Source organism: Acomys russatus, chromosome 14 (assembly GCF_903995435.1).
Source record: "Acomys russatus chromosome 14, mAcoRus1.1, whole genome shotgun sequence".
Lineage (NCBI taxonomy): Eukaryota > Metazoa > Chordata > Mammalia > Rodentia > Muridae > Acomys > Acomys russatus.
In genome coordinates this window covers 56,226,812-56,244,684 of record NC_067150.1, presented here as the reverse complement: position 1 = coordinate 56,244,684, position 17,873 = coordinate 56,226,812, and the positions used below count along the sequence as shown (strand labels likewise).

Below are 17,873 nucleotides of genomic sequence, written 5' to 3'. Positions count from 1 at the left end.
TGCACACAAGCCTCTTCCTACACCTATCCGCCCTTTCATTTGTAGATTAGAGCCTCTCACTTTCACGCTCCCGTGCAAGGACTTCCCTGAAGCGCTGTATGTAGGCTGTAAGCGTAGAGCCGGAAAGCCTCTGATCCCAAGGCCGCAGCACCCGCCGCGGATCACGTGGCACGGCTCCTGGCACCCCCCCCCCACCCCCACTCCCCTCGGCTCGCACCGCCCCACTTGTCCTCACTGCGCAAGCGCGGGCCGCGAGCGTGGGGCATCTCGAGACAGCCGGACTGCTGGCTGCGGAGCGTGGGGGGTTTGCGGCCTGCGTTCCGCCAGCTCCAGCGGCTCACAGGCCGAGGTAACGAGGCGCAGTAAGCCGAGCCTCCCTGCTCCCCGGTCAGCGTGGGCCATGGAGACTCAGGTGCTGACGCCGCACGTCTACTGGGCTCAGCGACACCGCGAGCTGTACCTGCGCGTGGAGCTGAGTGACGTGCAGGTAAAAGGCCGGGCTGCGGGATGTGCGCGGGATCGGGGCCCTGGATACCCGTCGCCCGCCCTGCGCGTCTGCGCTCCTGCAGTGCGCCAGCGGGAGCCGCGAGTGGGGCGCCCCGGTCTCCCCCCAGGGCAGCAGGTGCCGTCGGGGGTTCCGCTTGTGCCCCCCCCAGCCTCCCCTTTGTTCCTGGCAGACGCCCTGGGGAGCCTCAGCTGGGTCCTGGAGGCCTAGCCGCTGGCTCTCGGGGTACCTGAGACCCTCTGAGACGTAGGATGAGCTCTGTGGGTCTGAGGTGCGGCGTGACAGTGGCCTGCTGGGCCGTGGCTGGACGTCAGCGCTGGCCTCTGAGGTCCAGCCAGGGTAGCTCTCATTGACGTTCTCAAGGTCCACCACAGAGCTGGCCAGGGGGCAACACCCCAACCGTTCAGTGATGGATATCTACACCACCCCTCCCCAAGGAAATGATTTCCATCCATCTCCTAAGGCTGCGAGCTCAGCTTTGCCGACATGCGTAAAAAAAAAAAAAAAAAAAAAAAAGATCTTGTTACACAAAGCATTATTTTCATCTCATTTACCTATTAATGTGAGCAAATCAAGTCCTTGGGAACTTCCGTGTCTCTAACCAGACCATCTAGTATTCTTGTCAATGTGGAGCAAGTGGTTTTGGTCTGGAATGTTCTTTCTACAGTCATCCTTACTCCCCAACCTCCTTGACGTCCAGGGTATTCTAACGTCCTTCATTGAACTGTTTCTCGGAAATTAGACACTTAACCTCGATTCACCGATCCAGTTGGCATGTTTTCTTGCAGAGCGTAGGTACCGAGTGTGCACCTGAGTCTAATGTTTGCTTCTGGAATGTAAATTTTGTCCCTTAGTGAAAAATGAGGTTAGTACTGGCCAGACTGTCTTTGAGTAAGCAGTACCATTTGTAGTGGGATGAATAATTTTCTGTGCTGTCTTCTACTGTGCTGCAGGATTCTTTGCTAAAATAGAAAAAAAAGAGAGATTTGTTTATTTATTTCTATACTTTGGAGACAGGCTTGCTATGTAGCTCTGCCTGGCCTGGAACTCAAAGAGATCCATCCACCAGCCTCTGCCTCCTGAGCGCTGGAAGTAAAGATGGTACCACCATGCCCAGAGATACATGTTAGAAATAATGTTAACAGTGAAAACTAATGAAGGTGGAGAAAAAGGATGGGATTTTCTTTTGGAGAGAAAAATCCTTTTTGAGAAATTTTGGGCCAGGTGTGGTGGCTCACACCTCTAATCCCAGCACAGGGGTGGGCTGGGGGGTGGGGGATGGGGAGGCAGGCGGATCGCTGTGAGTTGAGGCCAGCCTGGTCTACAAAGCAAGTTCAGGACAGCCAAGGCTACACAGAGAAACCGTGTCTTGAAAAACTGGGGGAAAAAATGGTTTTGTTGTTGTTGTTGTTGTTGTTTGTTTTTGTTTTTTGTGGCGGGGTGGGGAGTGGGGAGGTGGGATAAGTCCCTTACCTCTCATGGAGGTTCTATCTTTCTGGGGCTTCCCATTGGCTATTCTGAGGCATTAATTAATTTTACAACATGCCAATTCTATGTGTAAAATACTACAAATTTACAGAGGTGAGTCAGACTAGCTCCACTTTCCCAGGGCACAGGCAACTTTCCCAGGGCATTCTGTCTATAAGGAAGCATATTAATCATAAAACCGAAAAGGTTTGATCATTAATATGTCTCTTGGTAGCTGGGTGGTGGAGGGGCACGCCTTTAATACTAGCACTGGGGGGGGGGGGACGGGGACGGGACAGACAGAGGCAAGTGGATCTTGGTGAGTTCGAGGCCAGCCTGGTCTACAAAGCGAGTCCAGGACAGCCAGGACTATACAGAAAAATACTGTTTCAAAAAACAAAACAAATGCCGGGCGTGGTAGCACATGCCTTTGATCCCAGCACTCAGGAGGCAGAGGCAGGCAGATTGCTGTGAGTTCGAGGCCAGCCTGGTCTACAAAGTGAGTCCAGGACAGCCAAGGCTACACAGAGAAACCCTGTCTCGAAAAACCAAAACCAAACCAAACCAAACCAAAACAAAAAAGTCTCTTTGTAAATCTGGGGTTTTGGTATTGAAACGGGTCCCCAGAAATAAAGGAATTCTTTGCCTCTCTTTCATTGGGTTGGAAATGACTTCCAGAAAGGAAAAGGCTTCTTCTCTGCCTGTTATTGGGAGAACTTTCCAGAGAGCCCACCTGTAGCTAAAACCAAGTTCATTGTAATTACTCTCTGCAGATTGGGGTGACAGTGTCTATTAAGAGGGTGTTAAAACTGATTATAGGATTTGAGCATTGGTGCTGGGGGAGAGCAAATGGGAGAGGGGCCCTCACTGCAGCTTAGACACTGTGGATAAGCAGGCCGTTCTGAAAAAACAGTAGGGAGGAAAGGTTGACATGAGAATTAAACTGTTGAGAAATAGTGTTCACTTTGGCCAAGAGAGGGAGGGTGTCTGGTATATTTTTGGTGGCAGTGTGACCAGGTGTTTTTTTTTTTTTTTTTTAGGTTTGTTTTTATACACAGTTATGCATTGGGCTTTGCCTCATTTTGTATTCTGTTTTCAGAGTTATCTTTTCTGAAGCTGTTATTCTTTTTTGTTTTGTTTTGGTTTTCGAGACAGAGTTTCTCTGTGTAGCCTTGGCTGTCCTGTCCTCGAACTCACAGCGATCCCCTAGCTGATCCGCCAGCCTCTGTCTCCCTAGTGCTGGCATCAAAGGCGTGCGGCACCACGCCTGGCTCTGCCTCTGTTTTCTTGATTAATCTACTCAGGTTCTGAGGAAACAAGGTCTAGTTCAAGGTCTGGCTCAAGATGAAGTAATTTGTTTGCCTTTAAGGAATGTTGGCTGTTGTTGGTCCTAAGGCGGGTCCTGGGCCTCTTTGCCTCTGATAATTTGTCCTATGGCTGATAAGTGAGTTTCAAAGGGTTGAAAACTACATACCAGTGTTGGGGTGGTCAGTTCTGCCCCCCCCCCCCCAGGGCATGATGATGATCCAGTTGTGACGTCAGACTCTGGGGCTGCAGAGTTAACACTGAGGAGGGCCGTGTACAGTGACAGCTTCACTAGTGGCCTGCACTTGAGGTGAACAACAGCAAAGAGGCAGTGCTACTGGGCAGGTCTCTCTCAGCCACCATGGCTGTGGACGCATGTGTTTATTTAGCAAGATTTCAGCAGTGTTAGGACAGAGTACACAGCTAGTTTGAAAGATACTAATTTTTGTCAGTGTCTGGTAGGAAAAGGAGTCACCCAAGGAGGGAGATAGGGCCTTTTTTCTTCCCTTTGCTAGCTGATGGCCACAGATAACATGAGCCTCCTCCTCTTGCTTTGCATGAATGTGAATAATACTGTCCAATTCACAGGAAGGACCCTTTTGATGTTTGAACTGGGTTTAAAGGTGATTTGCAAACTCTAGTGTGCCATCCAAGCATGTGGACTTCTGTGGCTGTGCTGCTAAGTCTTAGACACACAGAGCAGGGAAGCAGAATGCCGCCTGTTAGCAGGCTTGCCGGTGTGTGAAACCTTATCACACGACCAAGGTGGCTTCACGCACCGAGAAAGGATGAGCCGCTCAGAAAACTGGATTTGGAGAACTATTAATCCAAATGGCAAAAAGATAAGATTCCTGCCTGTGTCCTTCACAAAAATCAATTTCAGGTGGGTTGATGACCTGACTGCTGCATACAGGGAAGCTGCTAGAGAGGGCTGAGGAGACTGTGGTATTAGAATCACAGAAGAGGGGCTGGAGAGATGGCTCAGAAGTTAAGAGCACGGGCTGCTTTTTTGTTTTGTTTTTTGTTTGGTTTGGTTTTTCGAGCCCGGATTTCTCTGTGTGTAGCCTTGGCTGTCCTGGACTCACTTTGTAGAACAGGCTGGCCTCGAACTGAAAGCGATCCACCTGCCTCTGCCTCCCAAGTGCTGGGATTAAAGGCGTGCACCACCACACCTGGCACTGGCTGTTTTTTAAGAGGTCCTGAGTTCAATTCCCAGTAGCCATATGGTGGCTCACAACCATCTATAATGATGAGATCTGGTGCCCTCTTCTGGTGGGAAGGCACACATGCAGGCAGGGTGTTGTATACATAATACATTTAAAAAAAACACAGAAGAACATCTTTTTAAAAAACTGTTTTTATTTATTGACATATTCTTTTTCTAATGTAGGAGTATTCTGTCTGCATGTACACCTCCATGCCAGAAGAGGACATCAGATTGCTTTTTTATAAATGGTCATGAGCCACCATGTGGTTGCTGGGAATTGAACTCAGGACCTCTGGAAGAGCAGCCAGGTGGTAACTGCTGAGCCATCTCTCCAGCCCCAAAAGAACATCTTAAGAAACAAAATGTGAGTCAGGCATGGTGGTATATGCCTTTAATCCCAGCACTTGGCAGGCAGATCTCTATGAGTCTACAAAGTGAGTCTAGGACAGCCAGCGCTACACAGGGAAACACTTGCTGCAAAGACCCTGCCAAACAACCAGCATCTTGCCTAAAGAACAGAGTAAGAAAACAGATGTGTTTTCCAACAGAAGAAAGAGCAGATAATAAAAGCAGGTCAAAGAGTGGCCAGGAACCCTAAAATGATGTCTACCTAATTTCAGTAATAACCAGGGTCTTTTATAGGATGCTGTTTGTTCACATAAGATTGGGAAGTACAGAAAATGCTGAGGATATTTGGGAGAAAGGCAGTAAACATTTTCTGGGGGGAGGGGATGGCTCTGGTGGTGAACTCCTTTAATTCCAGAACTTGGAAGGCAGAGGCAGGTAGAGTTTGAGGTCAGCCTGATCCACATATCAAGTTAGTGTGCCCACAAGTTTAAGTTTGAGACACAGTGCATTTGTGGAGGTCAGAGTTCAACTTGCCGAGTTAGCTCTCTGCTTCCATTATTTGGGTCTGGGGAATAAAACTTGTGTGGTCATGCCTGGCTAAAAGCTTCCTTGCTTACTGACCCAAGATGAGACATTTTTTGTTTTTATTGTTTTGCTGGCCCTCAGTGAGTCATTTTTAATACAGTTACTGTGAGTGTTAATTGGTAAATTTTATTTCTGAGAACAGTTTGGCAGTGTCTGGTTGAGTTGAAGATGTACTTTAAGTAATTGCAACTACACCAGTGTCTGCCTTATTTTCTTTTAAGCCACAGAAAAATAGAGCAGAATGCCAGTGGATATTAGTGACGGGTGGCAGTGTTTGTTATAGTTTTCAGTGTTTGGCTAATTGCTTGAAATATTTCACAATAAAATTCAGAAACTCTAAACTGTTCATAACCACAAAACAAAAACACTCACAAAGCAGCAAACTAAATAACTTGGTTATTTGAATTGATCCAGACGCAAGGCCATGGACTAGGTGCTTGGTCACAACGTGTAATATAAGGGTTACTTGGGGGAAAACAAAAGGAGGGCTGTAGTGGTAGAGGCCGTTGTAAACAGAGTGGTCAGGGAAGGCTTCGTGGAGGAAGTGGTGTTTGAGCCAAGAGACATGCAAGGCTAAAATGCGTTATGCAGGAAGCAAGGAGTAGGACCGGGGCTGTAGCTCAGCGGAAGAATGTTCTTCAAATGCTTGAGAGGCTGTGGGATTGATCCCCGCATCACACGCAAAAAGACGGAGCAGCCAAACCCAGGGGGGAAGAAGGAGCCCAGAGCCAGAGCGTTCTGACGAGTGCGCAGACCTTAAGGCAGGCCTGGGGCTTAGAGGGTTCCTGGGGAACAGAAAGGCCATTAGTATGTGTGGGGTGCTGTAAGGACAAGGGGGAGAGGCTGGTGGAGGGTTTGAAGATGTAGGTCATGCAGGGCCTTGTTGCCATGGCAAGGAGCTTGGCGTTCACTGTGGAGCGATGGGAACTGGTGAAGAATTCTGAGCAGAAGGACGACGACTCCTTAGGGTCTGTATTCTACGAACCGCTCCGGAGCTCGCTGGGACGGCGCGGTGGCAGCGTGCTTGTCTGCACTTGAGTCCCAGCGCTGTGGGCGGTGGGGGGGGGGGGGGTCGGATTCTCTACACCTGCTATGTGGGTCATAACGGGGCAGATGTGAAAATTTCACGGACTTCCTGCTTTCTTTTAGACAGGGTGACATGTAGCCCAGGTTGGCCTTGGACTGACTCTAGCTAAGGATGACCTTGAACTTCTTTGCCTTCTGCCTCTACCTCTTTGGTTAGAAGGATTTCAGGCCCGGCTTTGGAAGACCTTGTGTTTCCCCCCCCCCCCCCCCCCTTTTAAAGATTTATTTTTACTTTGTGTATGGATGTCTTGTCTGCACGCATGTTTGTGCGCCATGCGCTTGCAGTGGCTGGGGAAGCTACAAGAGGGCGCCAGGCCTCCCACACTGGAGTTTAGACGGTTTGTGAGCCGCCACATGTGTGCTGGGAGCCACACCCAGGTTCTCTGGAGGAGCTGCGAGCTTGTAAACCAATGAGCCATCCCTCCAGCCCCTAGAAGACCATTTTAAAAAGGAGACTGTTACAATAATGTGGGTGAGCAATAAGGGGGGGGAGGGAATTATCTAGAGATGACAGCGGAGCTGGAGACTGAACAAAGCGAGGTATTTGGAGAGAAAGACATTATCAATCAAGCATGGAAGGATTTTATTTCGGGCAGGGAGAGAGGAAAGAAGCAGCAACTAGCCCTAATGGTTTTGGTGTAAGCACAGAGTACCCAGTGGTATTTTACTGAAATACCTAAGGCTAGAAAAGTTTTAGGGCCCAAATCCTGGACATAACAGTTTGAGACTTTTTTTTCTTTTAAAGAATTATGTATGTATGTATCAATTATGTATACCATGTTCTGCCTGCATGTACACCTGCAGGCCAGAAGAGGGCACCAGATCTCATTACAGATGCTTGTGAGCCACCATGTAGTTGCTGAGAATTGAACTCAGGACTTCTGGAAGAGTAATCAGTGCTCTTAACCTCTGAGCCATCTCTCCAGCCCTAGTTTGAGACTCTTAAACAATTTCCAAATATGAGCTAGCTTAGTTCAGGGCAGTATTTTGTTTTGAAAAGTAGAATTTTATGGTATCTTAGATTTAATTGGTTACACAATGCACTATTATTTTATATTTTACATAGAACGGAAAAGGACTGCTGCTTAAATTAAGGTACATGCTTGATTTCTCTTCTTCTTCTTCTTCTTCTTCTTCTTCTTCTTCTTCTTCTTCTTCCTCTTCCCCCTCTTCCTCCTCCTCCTCCTTCTTCTTCTTTTCTCTCTCTCTCTCTCTCTCTCTCTCTCTCTCTCTCTCATGTTTTGAAGCAGGGTTTCCCTGTGTATAGTCTTGGCTGTCCTAGAACTCACTCTGTAGACCAGGCTGAACTCACAGAGACCCACCTGCCTCTCTCCTGAGTGCTGGGACTAAGGGATTATTAAAGAAAAACATTGAAAGATGAATTTAGGCTCCTCAATTAGCAAGCAGGGGGCGGGGTGATCAGCCTCTCAATGACTGAACCCAAACTTTTTTGCAGAGCCTCTTTCTTGTTATACAGAAGGCACCTTTAGCAAGTCAGTTTCCGCAGAGCAAAACTTCTTATCTGATCGGGATTGTCTTAAAAGAACCATCAATTGAAAAACAAACCAAACCAAAAACCAAAACCCAAAACCAAAAACCAAACCAAACCAAAACTAAAAAAGGGCTGGAGAGTTGGCTTAGCGCTGGCTGCTCGTCCAGAGGTCCTGAGTTCAATTCCCAGCAACCACAGGGGGCTCACAACCATCTATAATGTGATTTAATGCCCTTTTCTGGCCTGCAGGAGTACAAGCAGAAGGAAAAAAAAGTCAATTTAAGCATTTCTCAGCCATATGAGACTTCCAGGTTTGTAAATTATGCAAAGGTTCTGAGAATCCTTCTGAAGAGCAACCCCATGAAAAAATCTCAGTTAACAATCACTGACAAAGGCTACTTCAAAGCTTAGGAGCCGTCACTCCAGATTCGTGCCAGATGCAGTCGGCTACACATGCTCCGCCCTCACCACGAGGCTGGGCATGTGCTTTCTTATACATTGGAGTGTTTTTGTTTTTTTTTTTAAATTGTTGAGAGATCTTACCAAAGGTATTCCTCATTGTCTAGTTAGAGGACACCAGAAACACACCTGCCAACATGGTGTCTCAGTAAGAGGTGTTTTTTTTTTTTTTTTTTTTTTTTTTTATTTAGACAAGGTTTCCCTGTGTAACCCTAACTTTCCTGGAACTCTCTTTGTAGTCCAGGTGAACTCAGAGATTCACCTGCCTCTGGAGTGCTGGGATTAAAGGCCACTAGGTCCAGCTCAGTAAGAGGGTCTTAGAACTGGTGGTGGGATGTGTGATTCCATTGAGCGATTAGAGGGAAGAGTCTGATGACGTTGTAATCCACAAGGACTTTGGTAGCTTCAGTTATCCAGGGACCATCTCCGAGAAGATAACAGTTGAGCAGAAACCCGTATGTTAACAAGCTATTCAAGGAGGCTGGAGACCCGGTGGTTAAGAGCACTGGCTGCTTTTGCAGAGGACCCAGGTTAAATTCCCAGCACTGACATGGCGGCTGTCCTAGTTGGGGTCACTATTGCTGTGATGAAATGCCATGACCAAAAGCAAGTTGAGGAGAAAAGTTTATGTGGCTTCCACTTCCACACTGTAGTCCATCGTTGAAGGAAGCCAGGACAGGGACCAGGAGGCAGGAGCTGATGCCTCTCAAGCTTCTTTTGGTTTCCCACCCAAGGGAACTAGGGTGTGTGTGTGGAACACAGGAAAGGCCTAGGTAGCAAACTTACCTCTACGGCATTCCAGACCTGTATAGCCTCCCATGGTAATATTTACATAGAAAACTATTTGTTGGGCTGGGAAATACAGTTCAGTGGCAGAGCACCCTCCTAGCATGCACAGGGCTCTGAGTTTGGTCTCCAATACTGTGAAAAACCAAATTAAAAAAAAAATCTGTTTCTCTTACTGAAAATCCCCTGAACCTCCAGAAGATAGCTCCCCCATCTTTATTGGTCATCATCACGAGCGTAGTCATCCCTGCCATGTTTAATGGGGGAGGTTAAACATTTGGTCCAGTTTTCCTCCTTGGATAACTCTTTCCTTTTTCTCCTTATCTCTTTTGAAAACAGTATCAGAAGATGAGAGGCCTAGTTCCCCACACAGCTCCTACAGGTGAACCCCTGGGAGTGGGTCTGAAGTTAGGATAGATGCTGCTGGTCTTGCATAACTCCAGCGAGTCAAGGCAGGGTCTTCCACATGTCCTCAGCATTTGGGGTCCATGTACTGGACAGATACTCTGGCTTAAGCTCGGATCTTACGCTCTGCCGTGGGTTTTCTGCGGCTCTAGAGTACTGGGTACTGAGGGAGAGTGGCCAGGGCACAGGAATGTATTGGGAAAGGGGTAGCTTGTTGCTCTGGTGCACAGCTGCCTGTAGTCCTCCTATCTCACATACTGTGGCCCCAGATTCTGGCTCTTCTGTGTGAAGTCTTTACTTCTACCCAGGAGGCTGTTCACTGAAGGGTGACACCCACCAAGCTCTCACTTGCCCCTTTTTCTTGCTGCTCTTGACTGTGCACAGATTGTGGAGGTGCCCATCGATATGGTACACCTGCCCTGCAGGCTTCGCTCTGCCTGGGCGAGTCTGTCCTTTGGTGAGTGACAGAACACAGAGTCCTGAGAGTCAAGCAGAAAAAATAGGGATGTTTTAATTATGACACCAGGACCGCACCACCCCTCAAAGAGCTGCCTTGAATTGTAGGAGATGGGCTTTTTTATCCACTGGGGAAAAAAACTTAAGTTTTGCTTTTGGCTGCTGAGCGTGTACATTAACGCACCTCCTGGGAATGAGACATTTGGAAAAACTTGAGCCCAATCCTTCTTTTCAGTTAGAAGTTGAGGGAAGGAGCTGGGCGCGGTGGCGCACGCCTATAATCTCAGCACTTGGGAGGCAGAGGCAGGTGGATCTCTGTAAGTTCAATGCCAGCCTGGTCTATAAAGTAAGTCCAGGACAGCCAGGGTTACACAAAGAAACCCTGTCTAGTAATAACAAAGGAGGAGGAGGAGGAGGAGGAGGAGGAGGAGGAGGAGGAGGAGGAGGAGGAGGAGGAAGAGGAGGAGGAGAAGTTGTTGTTGTTGTTGAGCCTGAGGCTGTTAGAACCGCAAAGTGTGTTTGAGTGTGTTGTGATGTTGTGAGCCCAGCCCCGTTCTTTTTTTTTTTTTTTTTTTTTTTTTTTTTTGGTTTTTCGAGACAAGGTTTCTCTGTGTAGCCTTGGCCATCCTGGACTCACTTTGTAGACCAGGCTGGCCTCGAACTCACAGCGATCCACCTGCCTCTGCCTCCCGAGTGCTGGGATTAAAGGCGTGCGCCACCACGCCCGGCTTCCCAGCCCCGTTCTAATTCTTCTCTTCTTCATTTTGGTAAGAGGCTGTCACCTTGGCGACAGTTCCCAGCCTGTCTGTTCCCTTTGTGCTTGTTCTCTTTTCAGTTCAATAACCCCTAACTGCCTGTCCACTCTCAGTCTTGTTCCTTGCTGTGCTCTCACAGGAAGTGACTCATCTGTTCCGCTGGGTGCTCAGGGATGCAGCGTCAGAGATCTATCTGTTCCCTATCCACCTCGCATAGCCCCCTGCCGGCCTCGCCATCACCATAATGGAGTGATTCACAGCCTGGTCATTCTGCAGTTAGAGCAGTTTAGAGCCCTTGGAGGAGGCTCAGTCGGCGAGGTAGACACAGAAACCCGCAGAGAGAGATGTGAGCAGACCCCTCACCCTTAGCCAGGAGGCACAGGGTAGGAGGTCAGTCTCCAGGAGGAGGTGAGGAAGTTTCTGCTTTATTGTAATTTCTCCACAGTAAAATGTCTCTTGTGTCCCTGGTCTCTCTTCACAGAATCCTGCCATCAGCATCACCGAAAATGTGCTCCATTTCAAAGGTCAGTACCGGGCAGAGGCTCGAAGCCCTCGGCATGGGTCAGGAGGCCTCATGGCAGTTTCTTGTTTTAAACAAATCAAAACAATTTCTCTCTCTATATCTCTATATCTATCTATCTGTACATACATATCATCTATCTATCTATCTGTCTATCTATCTATCTATCTATCTATCTATATCGAAACAGGCTCTCAGTATACAGCCTTGGTTGGCCTGGATCTCAGTGTCTAGACCAGGCTGGCTTTAAATTTTTAGAGATCTGCCTCCCTCTGCCTCCTGAGTGCTGAGTGCTGAGATTAAATGTGTGCACCACTGTACTTTGCAAACATATTTTTTTCGAGACAGGATTTCTTCCTTCCTTCCTTCCTTCCTTCCTTCCTTTCTTTCTTTCTTAAAGATTTATTTATTTATTTATTATGTATACAGTGTTCTGCTTGCATTACACCTGCAGGCCAGAAGAAGGCACTAGATCTCATTATAGATGGTTGTGAGTCACCATGTGGTTGCTGGGAATTGAACTCAGGACCTCTGGAAGAGCAGTCAGTGCTCTTAACCTCTGGGCCATTTCTCCAGCCAGAGACAGAGTTTCTTTGTGTAGCCCTGGCTGTCCTGGACTTACTTTGTAGACCAGGCTGGCCTCAAACTCACAGAGATCCATTTGCCTCTGCCTCCTGAGTGCTGGGTATTAAAACTCACAGTGTGTGTGTGTGTGTGTGTGTGTGTGTGTGTGTGTGTGTGATCACAAGTAGCCCAGACTGGCTTCAGAGTTGCCATGTAGCTGAGGATGACCTTGAACATCTAAGCCACCATGCCTAGTTTCCTGGGGTTATTGGAAAGTGGGATTTACATTTTTCCTGCAGTCCCCCCACCCTGCTATACTTCTTTGAAAGAACAGTCTGCCTTTGTTCCGCTTTTCAAGATAGAGTTGTGGTGGTGGTAGTGCAGGCTTTAGGGTTTGCATGGTCGAGAGTATAACAGCCACTCATAGCAAATATTAGGCAGGTTGTACTAAAATGGCCAGAGGTGGGAAGAGAAACCCGAAGGAACCAAGTGAAAAATAGCAGAGAGTGGAGGAGAGGGGTGTCCTGTGGCAGCTGCTGGGTCTAGTGGTCACTGGAGCTTGGGCAAAGAGTGCTTGATTTGGGAAAAGAGCCATGTTATGGCTCAGGGATAGAGTGGCCACCTCAGGGATTGTTCCCTCGGTTCTGCCTGTCCTCTGCCCTCTTGCATTTGGGACTGCTAAAGGACAGGTTGGCTTCTGCCTTCCTTCTGTGTCCCTGGTTGGAAGGTTCTAGATTAGAGTCATCTTTGAGATATGTTAAGTATTTCCATCTCTCCCTGAATCTCTGTCTTTCCCCGACTCTGCACCCCTCCCCCCCGGTATCTCTGTATTGGGACTTGAGCCCAGGGCCTGGTGCATACTGGCAGGTACTCATGGGCTGCTGAGCCACATCCCAGTCCTGCGGCCTGCCTTACACAGCCAGGATGGCATACACACCTGATGTTTTTCTGCCCAGGATTTAGAAGAAAAGTAAATTGAAGTAAATGGGAAAGTTAAATTTTGTTTTCCCACCTTGGGCCTTCCTTGTTTTCTTCCTCTTCCTCTTCCTCCTCTTCTCCTCCTTTTTCTTCCTTTCTTCTTCCTCTCCCCCCCCCCTCCTCCCCATTCTTTATCTTGTTTTTTTCTGTTATTGTCCTGGGTGTCACACAGGTGCCTTAACAGTCCAAAACAGACCATCAGTGATCTTGGGCGGTTCATGTTTGCCTATAGTTTGGCTTATCCAGCTGTTGGCTCACTCTGTCCTTACACTCCCACACTTTTGATGGAACTGTTAACTTTTGCCTTCTTTTCCAAAATACTGTTGTAGGCTGTTTTTTGGGTGGCCTTGCTCTGCTCAAATTCACAAAAATCCACATTCTTTTCTTTGAAGCTCAGGGACATGGTGCCAAAGGAGACAATGTTTATGAATTTCACCTGGAGTTCTTAGACCTCGTGAAGCCGGAGGTACGTTCTCTGCTTCCTCATAACCTTTCCGTCTTAGGAAGTGCACACTAGTAGTTAGGTGACGTGAAGGGTCTGAAGATGAAGAGGAAAGGGGCTGAGACTGTTCAATTGGGAACAGAGCCCTGGATTTAGCCGCAGAGGGATGGGAATGCTGGGGACCCAGAGCTGCCTCGGGGCTTACCCATTATTTGTGACATGAACTTCCATTATTTTCTCATGTGTTAAATGAGGGCTCAGATGAAATCTCTATATCTCTTCCAGTTCTGGTCTTCTCTCATTTTAGTGGTGGCAGAGGAGAGTAGGGCAGCAGGTGGTTGAAGCCCTCACTGAGGCTTTGGTGAGATCCAGTCACTATGGCAGTAAGGATCCTAGGAAGCAGCGAGGATGAAGACAGCTGGTCTTGAAAGAAAATGCTGGGAATAGAGAAGAAATTTCCTACTTTTAGTCTCAGGAAGCTGAGGGTTCGATTCCTACTTCTTGCTTGGGGGTTTGAGCTCAAAATCTCCATGTGCAGGGGCTTGTTCTGAGGTAGCCTGAATAGTCAGCCGTGGTGTAGGGGCTGAGAACCTGTCATGGGCTTGCCGTGGAGGCAGAGTGAAAAGCCAGACCAGACACCACTGTTCTTTCCAGTAGCCCTTGGTCTGGGATGCTCTCCATGGGTCATGTCTGGCAGAAGTGGAGCAGGTGGGGTGGGGGGGCACGTGCAGCCTCTCTGGAGCCCTGCCAGCAGGGGAGGAGAGTTCACACTCTCACCTTGTCTTCCAGCCAGTGTACAGGCTCACCCAGAGGCAGGTGAACATCACAGTCCAGAAGAAGGTGAGTCAGTGGTGGGAGAGGCTCACCAAGCAGGAGAAGCGGCCCCTGTTCTTGGCCCCTGACTTCGACCGCTGGCTGGATGAGTCTGATGCGGAAATGGAGCTGAGAGCCAAGGTGAGCAAGCATGCTGGGCCCACAGTGCTGAAGATGGAGACGGTGAGGGGTTGATGGAACGGGGACACATCACACACTGACTTGCAGGCCCGCCCGTGGGGCTCACTTGGGGTTCATGTGGTGGGTACCTCAGGGCCAGGCTAAGGTGATGGATTGGGGAAGCAGAAGGTAAAAGACCGTTCTTATTGCGTGCCAAAGATAGAGTCAAAAGCCAGAGCACCGTTGACAGCTCCCTTGGGACTGCTGGCCATGGCAGTGTTCACCAGGGTCCTCCCCCACTCCTCACTGTGCTGTTTGGAAGGAAGGAATTCATTGCATGGATCACACTTTCAGAGTAAGGAGTTTTGTTTTCATATCATTTGAAAATTTCCTACATGAGAAATTCACCTGTTCTCTTCCATTTCTTTTTTGTTCGGTGTGTGTGTGTGTATCCCTGGCTATCCTGGATTCACTTTGTAGACCAGGCTGGCCTTGAACTCACAGGGATCCACCTGCCTCTGCCTCCTGAGTTGCTGGGATTAAAGGTGTGCGCCACCACGCCTGGTCTCTCCCATTTCTTCATTCAGTCATCTCTACTATTTTATGTTTAGGATTGTGATCTAACACAGTTTTTGTTGCTCACATCATCCCAGCTGTGGCCACTAGATGCTCTTCCCAAAAGCTTCACACTGTAGGATTTAAAAAAATTTTCTCCTCACTCTTTGTTTGTTTGTTTGTTTGTTTTTTCAAGACAGGGTCTTTTTGTGTTAGCCTTGGCTGTCCTGGACTTGTTTTGTAGACCAGGCAGGCCTCGAACTCACAGCAATCCACCTGCCCCTGCCTCCCGAGCGCTGGGATTACAGGTGTGCGCCACCATGCCCAGCCCCCTCCTCACCCTTTCTTACTTTTGCTTACTCTATAATCTATAGCTTGTATATCCTTTTCTTGAGTCCTAGAATAACCTTTTCTCTAAGGAGCGTTCTCTCTCTCTCTCTCTCTCTCTTTTTTTTTTTCTTTTTATGTGTGTTGGTATTTTATCTGCATGTAGGTCTGTGTCCACAGAGGCCAGAAGAGGGCATCAGATTCCCCTGGAACTGGAATTAGAGATGGTTGCAAGTCACTATGTGGGTGATGGGAATCGAACCCAGGTCCTCTGGAAGAGCAGCCAGTGCTCTTAACCACTGAGCCATCTCTCCAGCTCAAGCTGTCTTATTTTTGCAGAGTGATAATTGGCAACCAGATCATCTGACAGTGAGGAAAAACAAGTGTGCCTGCTCACACATACAGATACTTAGAAATACAACGTTATGTGTGTTTGTATGTTAAGCTAAACATAAGTTTACACTGACGCTGATCATGATCTTAGCTTCTAAAAAGAAAAACTTATTACTAGAAATGTAGAAGTCTGAAACAGCACTTCCTGCCATTGGCTACTCATCCCTTGGGCACTGTAACAAGTCTACAAAGTATCCTTTACAGCTGTAAAAGTACACGATTGCTCCAGGCAGTCTGGAAGCTAGCTGTTAGCCATCAGATGAATAAATATCGCGCTGTCAGTGCTGACACTGTGATCTGGGACAGTCCCCTCAGCAGGCCACCAACCACAGTGGGAAGAGGTGTCTGGAATCAAGTCACGTTCCCAGCACCCGGGCTTCTGTAGCATCTGGGAATTCTAACTTGTATTCTTGGAAACTTTCTGTCTAAATTCTAGGAGGAAGAACGCCTAAATAAACTCAGACTAGAAAGTGAAGGCTCCCCTGAAAGTAAGTGGCCGGGGCGGTTACCAGTTAACCTGTGATGGAGTTGGGGGTGGGTGGATGTGGCGTGGCAGGAGAGTGGGGAATTTACCCCGATGAATGCTTGGCTGAGGTTAGTTTTTAAACTGGGCACATCACACTAAAGCCTAACCTTTAAAGATGTTTCCTTTCTGCTTGGGACTGGTCTTATCTGAGTAAACCAAGGCTACTGTAGCAGAAAAGAGCCTTGGTCTTCTGTATGGACTAAGGGCAGATGGCACAAAACCTTTATAGGCCGATGGAAATGTGTTAGACTAAGGCCACACTCCTTCAGCCTGGTGTTTTCTCCCACTTGAAGTCTGGAGGGCTGGGCCACAGATTCCTATAGCTACCAGGTAGGAAGTGTTCTGCACGTGTGTCTGTGCACCGTGTAGAGAGCGTTGTAGCTCCTGACACTGAAGTTACAGCCAGTTGTGAGCTGCAGTGTTGGTGCTGGAACCAAACCAGGGCCCTCTGCAAGAGCAGCAAGTGTTCTTCACCACTGAGCAGGCTCTCTAACCCCCTCTTTTCAGAGTTTTAATTTTCATTTATTTACTCTTTTTTTTTTTTTTTTTTGAGACAAGATCTCCTGGATAGCTTGCAATTCAATATGTAGATCAGATTGGCCTCAGACATGCACAGATTCACCTGCCTCTGCCTCCTGAGTGCTGGGATTAGAGGCATATGCCACCCTGCCCAGCTATTCAGAATTTTAGGAAAAAAATACTTTTGTCTAACCAAACATTTATTAGAAAGAAGGTCTATAAGTAAATGTATGATGTTCTCAGTGATGGTGCTTAAGTCCAGTGCCTGCCTGTTACACACCTGCCTGGAAGCCCAGGAGCAGCTCTGGGTGAGTTAGTCGTGAGTACTGCCCTCAGCAGCTGGTGTTCTAGTGGCAGGCTCATGCAGGGCTTGGGAAAATTACATGAAAACAGCAGACCGAGATGAGGCTCATTGCTCATCTTGAAGCAAACCTTTGCAAGGGCTTTATTTGACATGCCACGAGTAAGGAAGGAAATCGCTTTACAGAAGCGCCTTCCATATTGCATCCTCTGGTACCCTAATGGTTCCTGGAAATACTTTGGAGGGGCAGGTCTTGCAAGAAGCTCCACTTTAATTGACACAGATCTTGTGTTTTATATATTAAGATTCTAAGTGTGTGTGTGTGTGGTAAGTGAGCTTAAAAAAGGACTAAGTGGCCACTAATTTAGAGAAATAGTCTTAAAAGAATGAAAACATAGTCTTTAAAGAGGGTTAGTGGAGGCAAAGACCAATGTCAGAGGCCACTTTGATGATGATGCTTTCCTTCAAGAACCTGAATTCTCTGAAACCCACATAAAGGTGGGAAGAGAGACTGACATCACAGAGTTCATCTCTGACCTCTGCACTCGAGCCCTAGCATGCACACCCACCCAATAATAATAATAATAATGATAATAGCTTTGTTTAAAAATTTTGAGACAAGGTCTCACAAAATAGCCGTTGGCTGGCCTGGAACTCACTATATAGACCAGGCTGACCTCAAACTCACAGCTATCCTCCTGCCTCTGCCTCCAAAGTCCTGGGTACCAAAATGACTAGCCCAATAATAAAGTTTTTTTTTTAAAGCTGTTTTTCTTAAGATCACCTTTGATATTTACATTAACATGTGTGTCTGTCTGTGTGTGTGTGTGTGTGTTTAAACTTTAATAAATGGATTTTAGGATGCTAGACAAGGCTTTAACTGTTTTTTCAAAATTCATTGTTTCCTGGTGATAGAGCCTGAAAGTATACATTTTTGTATTATGAAGAAGTGTGACCAA

The 17,873-nt window shown here is 47.6% G+C and overlaps 1 protein-coding gene across 1 annotated transcript in view; it reads left to right on the top strand.

The window, feature by feature from the left end:
• Window positions 1-227: 227 nt before the first annotated feature.
• Window positions 228-17,873, top strand: part of Hacd3 (3-hydroxyacyl-CoA dehydratase 3) — a 32,688-nt gene continuing 15,042 nt past the window's right edge. The window contains exons 1-5 of the mRNA XM_051156668.1: window positions 228-487; window positions 11,338-11,380; window positions 13,311-13,384; window positions 14,150-14,314; window positions 16,005-16,056. Of these exons, the coding sequence (XP_051012625.1) occupies window positions 401-487; window positions 11,338-11,380; window positions 13,311-13,384; window positions 14,150-14,314; window positions 16,005-16,056 (421 nt within the window). The 5' untranslated portion in view covers window positions 228-400. The remainder of the gene's footprint in view (window positions 488-11,337; window positions 11,381-13,310; window positions 13,385-14,149; window positions 14,315-16,004; window positions 16,057-17,873) is intronic.